Source organism: Solanum lycopersicum, chromosome 3 (assembly GCF_036512215.1).
Source record: "Solanum lycopersicum chromosome 3, SLM_r2.1".
Classification (NCBI taxonomy): Eukaryota; Viridiplantae; Streptophyta; class Magnoliopsida; order Solanales; family Solanaceae; genus Solanum; species Solanum lycopersicum.
Window position 1 is genome coordinate 48580466 of NC_090802.1, and position 15338 is coordinate 48595803.

General features: G+C 36.6%; 3 protein-coding genes across 6 annotated transcripts; 1 reads left to right on the forward strand and 2 right to left on the reverse strand.

The window, feature by feature from the left end:
* Positions 1-434: 434 nt before the first annotated feature.
* On the forward strand, positions 435-7984 carry LOC101257744 (protein NEDD1). Of its 4 annotated transcripts, none has more exons than XM_010319769.4 (11): positions 438-824; positions 894-1006; positions 2855-3115; positions 3243-3347; positions 4207-4272; positions 4400-4621; positions 5584-5752; positions 5837-6138; positions 6485-7084; positions 7288-7464; positions 7540-7984. In XM_010319769.4, exons 1-11 carry the CDS (start codon positions 668-670, stop codon positions 7645-7647), a joined length of 2280 nt encoding a protein of 759 aa, XP_010318071.1. In that variant the 5' UTR covers positions 438-667; the 3' UTR covers positions 7648-7984. The 4 variants fall into 4 exon arrangements, with proteins under 4 accessions (XP_010318070.1, XP_010318071.1, XP_069151091.1 ...); XM_069294990.1 differs by having other exon boundaries at positions 6488-7084; XM_010319768.4 differs by having other exon boundaries at positions 435-824; positions 5584-6138.
* A 657-nt stretch (positions 7985-8641) lies between these two features.
* LOC101257446 (uncharacterized protein At2g39795, mitochondrial) lies at positions 8642-10180 on the reverse strand. Its single transcript, XM_004235000.4, has 3 exons — positions 9622-10180; positions 9070-9413; positions 8642-8988 (listed from the first exon to the last, which is right to left on the reverse strand). Exons 1-3 carry the CDS (start codon positions 9892-9894, stop codon positions 8829-8831), a joined length of 777 nt encoding a protein of 258 aa, XP_004235048.1. The 5' UTR covers positions 9895-10180; the 3' UTR covers positions 8642-8828.
* A 777-nt stretch (positions 10181-10957) lies between these two features.
* Positions 10958-14915, reverse strand: LOC101257149 (chloroplastic import inner membrane translocase subunit HP30-2-like). Its single transcript, XM_004234999.5, has 6 exons — positions 14482-14915; positions 14008-14123; positions 13170-13296; positions 11432-11580; positions 11280-11342; positions 10958-11177 (listed from the first exon to the last, which is right to left on the reverse strand). The coding sequence occupies exons 1-6, from the start codon at positions 14776-14778 to the stop codon at positions 11147-11149; spliced, it is 783 nt and encodes a 260-aa protein (XP_004235047.1). The 5' UTR covers positions 14779-14915; the 3' UTR covers positions 10958-11146.
* Between the last annotated feature and the right edge of the window lie 423 nt (positions 14916-15338).

Sequence of the window (15338 nt, forward strand, 5' to 3'; positions counted from 1 at the left end):
TATTGTTATGCTATGTCGCATCCACATGACATTTAACATCTTCTGTTAATAAGAAGGGTATTTTTGACCCAATAGCTTGACGGGAAGGATAATTTTGAGCCGAAATATAGTTTAAGGTATATATGTGCTATTTCACATAGTTTAAGGCTATTTTCACCCTTTCTATTCAGTCTATTTGGTAGTGAAATCCTATTGACATGCAATGTGGCATCCATATGACATTTAACAACTTCTGTTAATAAGAAGAGTACTTTTGACCCTATATTATGACGGGAAGGGTAATTTTGAGCCGAAATAAAATTTAAAAGTATATATAAGCTATTTCGAATAGTTTAAAGATATTTCTGAGTCTTTTCCAAAGAATAGAATGTAGTAAATGAAGCGAGAGATCTCGAGCTCAATTTCTAAATATAGAAAAACCTTTCCTAAAAAAATTTCGGCCAAAAAAAAAAAAGTTGCATCTGAAGCCTGGTTGATGGCACTTGAGAGAGGGCGCCCACTTTTTGGGCCAGCACTTTTTTTGAATTTGCAATCCCCTCTCTCTCTCCGGTAGGGTTTCAAATCAAACACCTAAATTACACCCCACTTCACTCTTCTCTCTCTTTCCCTTCTTCTGAAATTCAAATCTGTAAACTGTATATTTCACAATCCAAGAATCTCTTCATAGATGAATTCTACAGATTCGATTAAGACCCTTTTGGCTACTACTGGCGGTGACACTGTTAAGCTTTTTGACCTCACTTTGGAACCCCGTGATCCCTGCATTCTTAGCTATACTCCTTCCCCTGGATTCCAAGTCAATTCCGTCAAGTGGAATCACACTAGTTAGTTTCCCCTTTCTATCATGAATTTACATTCTTTTTGCAAATTCGATTTAACTTTGGGTGTTGCAGATTTGGTGGTGGCAAGCGCTGGAGATGACAAGAAGATATCTTTGTGGAGGAAAAATGGACAGAGTTTGGGGACTGTACCACTGGCCGGCACTGATAGTGCTGACAATATCGAGGTACTTTTGTTTACCTTTTTACTTTTTTCGCTGCAAATCTAAGATAGTTACTTTGTTGTCCTGTTATCGAAATGTAATAATTCCTTAATTTCCAATTTTTTCAATGGATTTTGGCACAGATTTCTTTGAAAATGGTGAATTTTGAGAGGTTAAAGATATGTTGTAGTTTTGACCAACTTCATTTTTACCTCTATTTGCTGCTAAAGTTACAGGAAAATTTGTGCTTTCATATGATAGTTTTTCATTTAGAATGCACTGGGCAGGCCTCAATGATGTTCTCACATATTAGAGAGATTTCTTAAATATTATAGCGTACTGAATAGCACATTTCAAAAAGAGACATTGTAGCACTCTGAAACTATTGTACACATGAGTAGGCTGCTTTTGCCATATACATTTTATCCAAGTTGCTCGGACTCTTCACTTTCGATGCCGCACTAGTGTCGACACAATGTTGGTGTGGTGTGGGATCCGTACGTGATTTGGTCAACCGGTTTCGGGTATTTTGACCCAATTAGAGGGAGAAATTCTGGAAAGGTTTCATGATTTATGTATTCAAAACAAAAGATAAGGTGACATTGAAGAAGATGGAATACCTCGTATATATAAATTTATATTTACTCCCTTTCCTTTTATATCCTGCCATGATTCTCCTTTGGATCAATAGTTTTCTAAAGTTCACCACATAATATCTCATAATTAGGTTTAGTAACTCTAATTTAGATACATCAATTATTTTTAGCTGAATCTCCGCAGTTGTATCCATACATCGATCCGTATCCCTGATCTTAAAATTTAGATCATAGAGGATCTAACCTCTAGATCCGCACCCACATTGGACACCTGCATCTGAGTCCGGCAACTTAGCATTTTATGCAACATGGATACTTCTGGTTGTTCTCATAATACAAAAAAAAAATGGTAGGCTGAAGGGGGGAAATATTTGAGCTGTTTTTATTTATAGTAGTAGCTTCAAAAATTTATTTTTCCCTAATACAGTAATTTCAAATAATGATCATGTTAAATTGCCCTGGGGCATTGATCTAGTGGTAAGATATCAACACATGATGTTTGGGTTAGGTGCACGTCATGGGTTCGAACCCGGTAACAGATAGAAACCTAGTGTTTAACTTTAAAAGGATAGATGGCGGGCCCATTCTCTACCGAGTTTTGAACCATTTGTAGTGGACCTATATATGGGGGATAAAAAGAATTATTATGATAGATTACTCATGTATCATCTAGTACTGTTCTTCTATAGGGGTTCCCCTATTTTCAGATGTTGTACGGTAAGTTCTCAAATACTGTCCTCAGTGTTAAAGCACCAAATGAAAAGTAGACATCAACATGACATTGTTTGAACCATAATAATTTTGTTAAGAGGAAGCCAAACCGATGTCATTTTTGCTAAATTAGAAAAGCGTGTTTGCGAGTGGCTTATAAGAATTCCATAATTTGCTATATTTACTGATCATAAAAGAATACCGTACTTTACAGCTTTTTATGTTGAATGCATTTGCCTGAGATTTTGTGTTCGCCTCTGGGTTTGAATGGGAGAAAGATAGGGTTTGGTCAGGCATAGAATGAATCCTGATTGTTCGATTATCCTATGGCATATATGTTTATGAAAGAAGGATGCTGCATAAATGTGTGCTCTATTGCTATCCTGTGGCAAAAGGTGACGATGATAAGAAGATTGGTTGGAATAAAGTTGGCTTTCTATCCCATCCCCCATTACCTAACATGGGTCTTCGGTATAGGCTGTCAACATTTTTTTGAAGCCCAACTTGTGAAGTGGGCTGTCAATCAATTAATTATCTACAAGTAGTTCATTTCTATCACTTGCAGGAGTCTATTTCAACAGTTAACTTTAGCAGCAAAGCATCCCGATACATATGTTCTGGAGGTAGTGGCCAAGTTATACGAATATGGGATTTGCAGCGGAAGCGTTGCATCAAATGGTTGAAAGGTCATACCAATACTATTAGTGGTGCAATGTACAATTGTAAAGATGAGCACTTAGCTTCTATCAGTCTTAATGGGAATCTTATACTTCACAACCTTGCTTCTGGTGCAAAGGCTGCTGAACTCAAGGATCCAAATGCGCAGGTTAATTCATTCTTTCCAAGTCCCACTTTGCTGTATAGCATCTTATAGCTGCAATTTGCTTTTGGTTTTTGGAATGATGCTTTCTTTTCTGATGCCATTGTTCTTTGTCTGATTATCACAAGATCAGGTTTTGAGAGTGCTTGATTATTCTAAGATTAGCAGGCATTTATTGGTGACAGCTGGTGATGATGGATCTATCCACCTGTGGGATACAACTGGTCGCAGCCCCAAGGTTTGTTGACATTCTGGTGTTCTGAGATGATAAAAATTGATTTCATTACATATTGTGTTGTGCCTAGATCTGTATTATTTAAAAGGTTTATAACTGGAGATTAATAGGGAATCCCATTTCTTTCTCCTCGCAATCTGTATTTGCAAGTCAGATCTCATCCACTTATTTGGTATAGGCTAGCTATTGGCTATGACATAGAACATTCTGAAAGAAGAATCACCAATCCATTTGCAACTTACAACTGTTGCTTTTCAGAGGGCTTGACGGTCTTTTACTCATAAAAAGACATTTAGCACTACTCTTTGAGGGTTTGGTAGTCAAAACTCACAGAAAGAATCATTATTACTGCAATATATGCTGTGCTGTTAGAAGCGCTATACGTTATAGTTTGTGGACTTCAAAGTTGGAGTCTGAGCTTGATATGCGACGCTTAAAACACTGAATAATGGTTATGAAGTTTCCAGAGAGTTAATTCGAAACCTCCCAGTCCCTGTCTCAGTACATATTTTGCCTCCCTACCTGCTGACATTCAGAACAATTCATGGTCCTTCTACCTAGGAAAAGAACATGTCATGGTCCTTCCCCGATGCTCTTCTTTTTCCTACTCTTCCTTCTCTCTTTTTTCTTTGAAAGATGAGACCCTCTCTGCAATTCTTTCCACTTCCCATCCTCGGGCATGCTTTCATAGCCATAATGGTTAAATTTGCCAAGTGCAATGGTATCTTACTCTGCATTTTATGTTAATCTTTATAATACCCTGGTATAGTGGTACTCTGGGTTGATGTCTCTCAAGTGTACCTGTCTTGCTTGCTGTGCATCGTTTTATTGGATAACTGATAATTGTTTTTACCTTTAAAAGGTTTCTTGGCTAAAGCAGCATTCTGCACCAACTTCTGGCATTAGTTTCTCACCAACAAACGACAAGGTTTTTTCTCTATTATACTCATCAACTGGTAGACATATTGTGTACCTGTACTGGAAGAACTGTAAATCAATCCTCTTGCCAAATGATGGAATCATTTACCGGTGTGGTTTTACTGTTATGATTGCAGATTGTTGCTAGTGTTGGTATGGATAAGAAGTTGTACACTTTTGACTCAGGGTCAAGAAGGCCGACATTTTGCATTCCTTACGAGGCACCTTTTTCTTCACTGGCATTTACTGATGACGGATTCACTCTGGCAGCTGGAACAAGTAGTGGCCGGGTAGTATTCTATGACGTTCGTGGAAAACCACAACCCTTGACTGTTTTACGTGCTTATGGAAATTCTGAGGTATTTGATTCTTCTTTTCTTAATAAAGTGTTTTGTGTTAAATAGCAGTTTGTCCTTGACTATGTACTTCTATTATGTCGTTTCATTACCTTGGTTGGCAAAACATGAGAAAGGAAATGAAAAGGAGAGAAAAGATTCAGTTCTTATTAACAAGGATGGAGATATGCGACTGTATAATAAGCCCATATGGAGTTGGTATGCATTTATTCTTAAGTCCACTTGTTGTCTTTAAATTGTTTCATCCGTGATGATAGAGGTGGATATGCATGAAATTGGTAATTGTGCAAGAATGGATGAGGAGATTAGGCGGACAAGTAGGTGACCACGGTTCTTCCAATATGGCATGTAGATTTTGAGAGGTTAGAGATAGCCAGCATTTGCTTCGGGGGAGGGGAGGTAGTCCCACAAGCTATTGACCATCTATGATATGCTCAGGGTGCAGGAATTGGGTACAAAAGTGGCACATCACTTTGTCAGGCATGCCAACCAAATTTCTGGTTGGTCAAATGTGGATAGAATTGAACACATTTCTCAATTTCCTAAAATCAAAGACATTGTTAAGATTCCTTGTTTCTTCCTTGGCTAAATGTTTCTTTGTGGCATTTGTGTATCAATAGTAGACCAATGTCATAATCTGATTATGAGTTGGAAGATGGTATAATGTTGCCTCTTGGCTTGGGCAAGGGAGCTGGTCTGAGAAGCTCTTCCTCTTATTCTCTCTCTCTCTCTCTATCGCTCAGCAAAATTAAACAGCATGGTGTTTCTGTATCTATTTGCATATCAGTATAAATCTACCAATGGAATCCGTGCCGATATTCTGCATCTTTTAGTATGTACTGGCTGACCTTCATATATTTTGTTTATCAGCTTGTTAACTTTAGTTTTGTTCCTCAGTACTGACAGTACCTTTTTTACTACTCTGATTTACTTCCTCTTACTAGAAAAGTATGATGAATTTACAGGCTGTGACAAGTCTATGCTGGCAAAGAGCAAAACCTGTAATTGTCAATGAAAACAATTGCACTACAGAAATGGCTCTCCTGGGCAGTGCTGTGGAGGATTCAATTTTGATGCCTGACCCACTTCCTGCTATGATGTCATCAAGCCTAGCAACTTCTATGACAACATCAGGTTCGAGAACCACTGTTCGTTCAGGTTCTGTGGACTCATTTTCTTTTCCAGCAGGCATTACAGGATCTACATCTGGGACAACAGGTTTATCTCCATCCGAGGAAACACCCATACGAAGTAGTTTATGGAAAGGTGGATCTTTGGCAAGATTACATGCTCCTCGTAACTTCAAGGATGATATGGAAGTTTTTTCTCCTCTTGTTGAAGTTCAGCCAATTACACCTTCACTTGATAAGTTGTGGGATGATCAGGAAGGTTTCAAAAAGGATTTTGATAAGAAGTCATCTTTGCTATTTCCTTCTTCTCTAAGGTTTCCCCTTCCAGTTGAGGGTGGCAATGAGAATCGCCCCATATTTGATTGGAAATCAAGTTCCTTACCCAAACAGGTTTGTATCTTGTCTGGTTCATGTGCCTACATTTATATTCTTTTGCAAAACAAATTATTTCCTTGGTTGCAGGAAATATGGTGAAAATGTGAGTTGCTCTTCTATATACAAAAATGATTACTTGTTTGTAATTTCCTATGTTGTTGGATGCAAAATGATGCTGTTGATATCTAGTTGAAGTAACTAATTTCTTAAATCCTTCATTCTTGGTTGCTATATAATTTGTGAAGTCAGTTCAAAAAGTGGTGTCAGTATTCTGAAGCTGAAATCAATGACTGGGTTTAGCATTAAAATGCATGAGTTGTTATCTTTCCTTGACAAGTATTTCATATCTTTGATATTCCAGCAGGAGGATGCTTCTTTTGCACAGTTGTCTTCCACTCCAACATCTTCTCGTGGTGATGATTCTTCCTCCATAACTCCTCCAGAAGCTTGGGGTGGTGAGAGATTATCGGATAGATTATCTCATCTTCGGCAGTCAGGAAATATGCCTTCCCGTTTTGCAATCTCGACATCTGGTCCTCTTGCACCAGGATCTATGTTATCTGGATTACAGGATAATTTTCCTGCAACTCAGAGTATCGGCTCTTTGACTAGTTCTACTCTAAGTTTGGCTAATTTGCGCATAAAAGAAAATCCAAATGAAGAAACTATTCTAGGATCTTCAGAACATGCGAGTTCCACATCCTTTTCAGTTGGAACAAAAGGCATTACTGGGCAGGGTACTCTTGATACTCTTGGTTCAACTGTATCCCTCCCACGAAGATTTTCCAGTTATGCTGAGAGAATAAGCACTACACCATCCTTCAGTGATGGAACCCTTTCTGTTGGTTCTCCAAAAACTAAGAAAACTGGAGCTGAAACAAGGGAAGAGCTTCTGAATAGCTTGTTATCTAGGTCGGACACGTCGTCTGCTACAGCAGCTGGTGCTTTCCAAGCAATAAATGTATGAATCAGGAAAACTTGGTAGTTCCTATCTTTGGCATCATTTGTTATGCGTCATCATCATGGATGTTTTCATCTTTTGTGTTTCTCGAAGAGAATCTTGGAAGCATGAGCTGGTGGAAAGATCCTTAATGATGAATCATTCCAAATGACAGAATTATCTTTTTAGTAGAAAGTTGTCATTTGACCTATGATTTTTTTCAGGGTGAAATTAAGCAATCTCAAAAGTCCACACTGCCTGAATTGCAGCAGGGAAGTTCCTTTACACTCCAGCTGTTCCAACGTACACAAGAAGAAACTCTTTCTTCCCTTCAAAAATCCATTCACGAGGATATGAGGAATCTTCACTTAGATATCTTAAGACAATTTCATATGCAAGAGGTACATTTGTTAACTTTGCACTTTCCTAGTTCTTCTATTGGATCAGTATCTCTTAGATTTGCAAACATTGTGCAGATGGAAACTTCTAGTGCTATGAAATTGATACTGGAAAACCAAGCAGAGCTGATGAAAGAGGTTCAATTACTTCGAAGGGAAACACAGCAGCTTCGACAGTTATTATGACCAGACTAGCTAAAAGTCTTGTCATTACGTATTCTTTTAGTTTTAGCCATGTACGCAATGCTGTTTTAGGAGATTTGTACTGACAGTTGTGTAGTGAGTAGCGAGTGCGGAAGTGTTATTGTGTGTTTATCTAATTGTGGGCGAATTTGGGGGTTTATTTTACCCTAATATAGTAAAGGAGTGTGTGATGGCTGATCAATAACAGTTAAGAGTGCTGTTATGGTTGTGTACAGAAAGTTGGCTAGGCCAATTTCAGAAATTTAATGTACAGAACTACAGATCATCTAATTCACTTTGATTTAAAAAACATCCTTCCAAGTTGGAGGAGGTTTATTCATATTTTGTGACTATTATTTCTAAATATTAGATTATTTCCAATGGTCCAAGTGTCAAAAGTAATTCATTATGGTGTGTGCTCATTACGTAGCGAGTATTCTATTGATGTAAGCAGCTAAGGGAGTCCTATCAACTTGTACCGATGTAATCGTAAATTCACCGTTGAGAGAGACATGATATTAGAACAGAGCACAACTTACTTATATTGTTCATCTCTTTAGATGATTATCATAATTTTTACGTGTGCAAAAAACTAGACTTCTTTCTCCTTCCTTTCATTACTTCATTGTACAACTTAGCATTAGCAAAAACTTAAATTTGATATAATTTTCTTATGGTAAATCATACTGAAAAACATGGTTTGCTAAATGTTCCAGGGTGCTCGAAGTGGGAGCAAATAAACAGAGCTTTGGAATCCTTATAACTCTTCAACAAAAGAGTGATGCAGAGGCAGCATCATCATCATAGCACAAGAAGAGTAATACACCACAATCGAGGATCCACTTAGACACAAATGAATATGCAAGCCAATACATGTTTGAGAAATCATTGTTAAGCGAAAGCAATATCATGCGCAAAGTGATTTGACTTGACAATAACAATGGAAATGCAATCTCATCAACAAGCAACAACCTGCTGCTGCAAGTGCAAACAGAACTAGCTGATAAAAGCGAGGGCTAACTCTTATGTATAAATAAAATTCACCAACATTCTATTTTAAGTGGCCATGGTACATCTATAGCAAAAATAAAAAAAAACACTAAAAATCACGGTATTTTGACATCATTGACAGACATTACGAAGTAGCTAGCCCCTACTAAAACATCAATCAAAACTTATGGAACCTATGCCTCGATGAATTTCTTCAGATTCTTAAGCCACATCTTGTATTCTCTGCTATCCTTGTTGACCATGTACTCATGCAAGAAGTTGGTTGTGCTGGGCTTGATACCCCTAATCTCCAGATACTTGTGGAAAGCCTTTTGGAGGTTCTCATCCAAATCCCTGATGATTATATATATATTCTATATTAGTAATTAATGAAAAACAGATAAGAAATTTGTTAAATTAAACATCAAGACTCACGTGAAATCAGGTCCTTCGTAAGCAATCTGATCCTCAGCAACATTAGGATCTTTGATTGACAAAGTGTCAATAGCAATCTCATCAGCAAAAGCTGTGATACCAAACTCCAAAGCAGGTCCATTTCTCTTAGAGACCCTAACAACTAGAGGAATATTGGACTGATTGGACCCTTCGTCATCATCCTCACCACCGTTGTCATTCTCATCTTCATCACCGGTAACAAGGTCAGGCATGTGAACTTCCACATTTATAGATTCACCTTGATATTCTCTTGTCAATGTAATAGTTTGTTGTCCAGGATGATCTTCAATCTTGAAGGGGAAACCCTCAGGAGCCTCCTCAACCTGCAATCACAATGAAAAAACAGTACAAAATCTGCTAATCCAGTAACATATATATTTTTTTGATTAAAACTAAAAACAGCATGAATTTTCCATAAAATCCACCTAAAAACAGAAACAAATCAGTGGTAGAATCCATAATTAGGCGATTTTAATTAATAGTATTAAAATTCATCTGCGACATGAAAAAGAGAATTGGGGAAAATCAAACCTCGTCTTGTTCGTCGGATTCCTCGGCACATTGGATTTCGGACTGAATGACTTTGAGGAGTGATTCATCAGAACTGGGCCTCTTGGTAGAATAGAAATGAAGGGTGGACGGTGCTGAGCTCCGAAAGAAGTTTCTAGAAGCAGCACTACGGTTAACTATGGTGGATAAGAGAGCAGAGGATCGATGATGGTAACTCTGTGTTCTAAAGATCACCCGAGCAGCCAAGGGTACAACTTGAGAAGCAGTCCTTCTGATGATGTTAGTGACAGCCATTTTCGCAGAGGTAGAGAATTTAGGGTTTAAGGAGAAGAGGAGGCTTGGGTTTAGGGTTTACGCTACATGTTCTATTAATAGGAGACTTCACTTTTTTTTCGGAATTTCAACTTCAACTTGGGGTAGAATGGGAAGTGACATAAAAGAAAATTCAGTTACGTATTTATTTTTTCTTTTCTTTTTTAACTTGATAGAAATGTGAGTACAAAATATGGAGGACTAAGTGTGAATCTAACATCAAAGGTGTGGATCCTATTAAATATAGCACTATAATACAATCACAAATAAAATGAGCCAAAAGTATTTTTCGAAACTTTTATTATCAAAAATTTTGTCCAAAACTTTTAATAAGATATCCAATTTCCTTTGTATTTTTATACTTGTGTCTTCTAGTATACCCTGCTTAAAAATAAATCATCAAGTTAACATAGTAATATTATTGCTATTATTTTTATATTGTAAAGAATTAATTTAGATTGGTGAGATGTTAACTTTCATACAATATATTGGATGTTATTGTATAAAATTTTATTTATTAATATGAAAACATTTGTAGTTGAATTAAAATTCTATAATATTCTATTACAAAAAGATAATTTTTAAAGGAAAATTAACAAACTAGTCACAATCTTTTTAATTTTTTTTTTAGAAATTCTAGTATTGTCAAAAATAAAATAAATTTAGAGGAAACAATACAAAATCCTCTGATTTAACTAGTAATTACGGACACAGTAGTTTTCCGAATTACAATTGGTACCGTTTTTAGTTTGATAGATACATTATACATGTAAATGCCAAATTCAAAGGATACCACCTCAGATTGAAGGCAGAGGCTCGAGTCATTTTTCTTATGGGCCAAGTGAAAATTTGTTCTGACAATGAATGGCCAAATCTCGAATATTATATTGAAGTGTGAAACTATCTAATCTAAGAAGTTGGTATCATCTGAGAAAACACGTTTCTATTTGCTGAAATCTACGGGAAAAGCTTATGCCTTATAGCTTCATTTCCCCAACGACACTCTAATTTTTCTTTTTCTTTAAAATAGTGGACAAATCTGATGTTTCTAGCTCAAACTCGATAAATAGCATGTCTGCCTTGTTATCTGATGGCAAGAACTTACACTCAAAGAAGTTCCATAATAACCTAGTTCACTGGAACATCATAAAAACATAACATGAAACTGTCACTACTTCTCAAATTACAGAATAGGTCTTTCCGACAAAGGAAAACTTCATCTTTTGCAGTGAGTTCATCCTCGTTTCTTTCTGAGTTCCGGATCCCTACAGCCAAAAAAAATTATAATCCCGAAAAGCAATTTAAGGATTTTCATCACTGAACAGTTAATTAAACAGAAAGTTACTTCACGCAGAACATTATTTCACCTTTGTATATGATCAAGAATAAGAAGTCTTGGCCCAGGAGGGATCCTCACATCTCTAAGAGCACTGCAAAACAGGAGGAGAACGGAATGAGATCTAATTGTGAGAAAAACATATAACAAAAACAGAGTTAGATGGTGCAACATATATCTTGCCTATCAGTGAGTAAAGGCAAAGTGGTGTCTGTCAACAACCCTTTTTTGAAATTCTTTTCATAATTTTGCAGGCCAAGGCTTGACAATAGTGATCTCGTTCTGACATAATGCGTATCTTCAGCAGGTGGTTGAGAAAACTTCCGCCCGAGCTGCATGAACACAACAAGAGAAGCTTTTAACGACCATGACATATCGATGTTGGAAATTCACTATTCAACATCAATCAAAAGCTAGGTGCCAACAGGGAAGGATAACTGGTATTTTTCCTATCCTCCGTCCTGAAAAGTTTCTTCATATCAGAATTCTCAATCAATCTTCAAAGCTGATGGACATCAAAGCAACAATAAAGTAACACAGTGGTTATACATGTCTGATTGGTCCCTAAACTCTATTGAGGACTTAAATACCCTAGGCCTGATCGGGTTTAACTGGAGCTTTTATTTGAAGTACTCATTCAAAAACAGTTTCTACTTTAATACACCCGCCAACTGTTAACTTTCCATATTACTCTACCTTTAAAACAACTGTTAACTTCCCATAACTCTACCTTTAAAAGCGGGAGGGGGGAGAGACATAACACAGAGACAACTGAAAATATTCCGATATTGCTGAACAGACCAGTTTAATCATCAAAAAAGAAGAAATACGTATTCGTATCGCACATTTTAGGAATCCAATTCCACTGTGTTCAAAGAAAACATTGAAATCACAAATTTTGGTTCTCAGTTCTGATGTACTCCCTCTGTCCCATATTACTTGTCTACTTACCCCTTTACATGACCTTTAAGAAATCATAAATAAGAAAGGTACTTTTACTAATTTATGCTTCAACTCTTTGCTTCAACTCTTTTTAATACACTCTATATTTATGTGCCTTAACCATCAATACCAATACTAAAAGTTGAGGAAATTTTTGGAACTTAACTATATTATACTTTCAAAAAGGAATAATTCAAGTGCAAAATGGGAAAAAAATTAATTATATCTTGGTTTTGTAAATTGACAAGTAATTTGAAACAGATTTTTTTAGTAATGTGGAAAAGTCATATGAGACAAAGGAGTACAAAATCAAAATTGCCCACGCACCGGATGTTAAAGAACTGAGCGTGAGGTGGGGTGTTAAAGAATGACAAAAAAGTCCCACATCGGTAGTTAATAACATGGGTGGACTCCTTATAAGGCTTGAACAATCCTCCTCCCTTTGAGATAACTCTTGGGGTGTGAGTTAGGTCTAAGACCTAATTTAACACATAAATTTACGTAGAAATATTCTGAAAAAAAACAAAATGAATATGTTTATTATTGGAATAAATAAGAAACCAAGTCAAAATTTGAGACGGATGACAAACAACAAGACAATGTGACTATGGAATTGACATAATATTAGACAGACAAGTTGAATGGTATGAGAATAGAGAGTAGTGGATTTAACCAAACTACAACAGAAAATAAAAGGTAATATCAGACAGACAAGTTTAACAGTATGAGAATAGAGAGCACTGGATCGAACCAAACTACAACAGAAAATAAAAGGTGAAAAACAAAAGGAACTCAAAACAACACAAACCAGGGGTTGCATGCAAATAATTTTCTATACATAGGTAAACACGTTCATATCATCACGTTATTAGAAATAAACTGGCCGTTCACCAGAAATGGAAGTTTCTGCCTCTCGGGGGGTGGGGTGGAGGAGGGGGGCTTGAGTGCGTCATTGTATACCATTTTACTTCAATATTACCTCAAACAGTCCACCTTGAACAAGGGCAAAGAAAATCCCAGATGTCAAAGCATTGGGTACTGGATTTGGGCCACCCATGCCGCTAACTAGTGAAAACAGAGCTCCAGAACCAAAGGCAGCTGCCATACTGCAAAAAGAAATTATTAATCTCCAACAGCTACAGGATACAACAAATGTGAACTCAACGAGGTTGTGAAAGAGTGGATGGTGAAGGAAGTGGATCAAAAAGGAAAAAGAAAGTTTAAGGTTCAAAAAGAAAACAGAATGTCCATTTGGGATATATTTGTTATCATTGAAGTGTTAAATCGAGGACATCCACTCTGCTATGTGTTTTAAAATGAAGAAGTTATAAACATAGAGGTGTCTGCAGTAAAGAACTTTGTAGGTTCCAGTGAATGGCATAAATTGAAACCAGGTTTGCTTTACCTAGTCAAGAAGGAAAGCTAAATGTGCAATTGGAAATGGATGCAAGAACTTTAACAAGAGCAAGGCTACTGTAATACTTAAGTGAGAACCAAATTTGAAAAGCATGTCCTCTTTCTGGAGAGTGAAAGGCTGTTTCCATGTTCTTAATCATATTTATACAACTATAGCAGGCGTGGATTGGCTTCTGAATGTCTAATCTATAGAGGATACAAAAATGTGTAGACAAGAATATGTCCCAATCCCAAACAAGTAGGAAACTTCGAAGAGTATAAACAAGAACTTGAGCAAAATCAATGACTAAAGATCGAAATGGTCAACTAACTACTTAAGACGCTTTACGTAGTTAATACGCCTGATTATCAACCTGACTGGCAAATTTTGTCCATCAGGAATCCAGTAAAAACAGGCTTACCTGGACTGCACATCTTCCTTGCCTCTAATTCTTTTCAAAACACAAGATATGCCAGCATTAACACCAGTCATAACAGCAAAATTCCGAGCCTGAACCAACGGACCTCCTGCGAGAGCCTGAACCAAAATTTCAATTACGTTGCTTATCCATCATAATTCATAAGTTAGCCTTGTCAAATCTTAAATATTCCACCTTGAAGTACTAAACGTTGACTAACAACATGCATTTTAAAAGACAAAAGAAATAGATAAAAAAGATTTAAGCTTTATGATCTGTCCTGATAGTTCAGAGATTATATACATGACTACAGAGAACGATAGAAAATCCGGGAAAAACACAATAAATAAGCATATGATAAGCTCCTAAATTCTAGGGAAAAAAACCTACTGATACGAAAATAGAGAATGACTCTCAACAATAACTTTGAGCAATGCTTTAGAATAAACAAAACTATAGTACTAATAAGAAAAGTACCTGAGCTTGTTGAAAAGAGGCCATAGCTTGGGGATTGAGATTAGCACCAGCAGGAGGAATAGGCATAGAGGAAGACACATCCTGTGTAAGCGTTCCCATAAATCCACCAATAGCAGCCCCCTGTAGTCCACTAGTTGCTGTCACCACAGCAGCTTCAACTGGAATTGACTGCTTCGATAACCACCCTTTGAAGCCGATTTCCAATTCCTTAAACTTGTTCTGCAACTGAACTATTGGATTCTGATTGCTGCTATTTGGCATTTCAACCACCATAGCTCCTTGCTTTCCTTCACCCATTGGAATTGAGAAAATTTCAGCCGCAGGTAGCCCTTTTTCTCTCCGTTTGAAATGAAAGTTTGGTGTATGCAAATGGAGAAAAGGGGTTTTTCGGGGAGTTGGGTGGATAACGTAACGAAGTGGAAGTTCTCTTTTATTCCCATTTTCTCCCTTAAACCCTTATCTAAGCAAAATGACAAAATACTTTACTATTTTATCCCATTTCACCCCCGAATTTGCTTCTTTTTTCCTTTTTTCCCCAAGACAATTTTGCTTTCTCATTTTTGCTCCACTGCTACTTTCTCTTTTTAACGTTCCAATAGTGTTTTTTAATAGGAGAAAGGAGAAATACATTTTGAACTATTGTAAATGTTGTCCTTCGTTATATTTTAGGAATATAAGTTGTTTAAAAATTAGAGAATGTATATTATTTACTTTAATGAAAGACTAAATAAAATTATATGGTGTAATTTTATCTTTTGATTTAATATTTGAATTAGTGGACTAGATTATAACATGTGTCTGTTCGTTAGTATAAAGAATATATATACTTAAATTTTTGGAACAGTAGCATCAATATT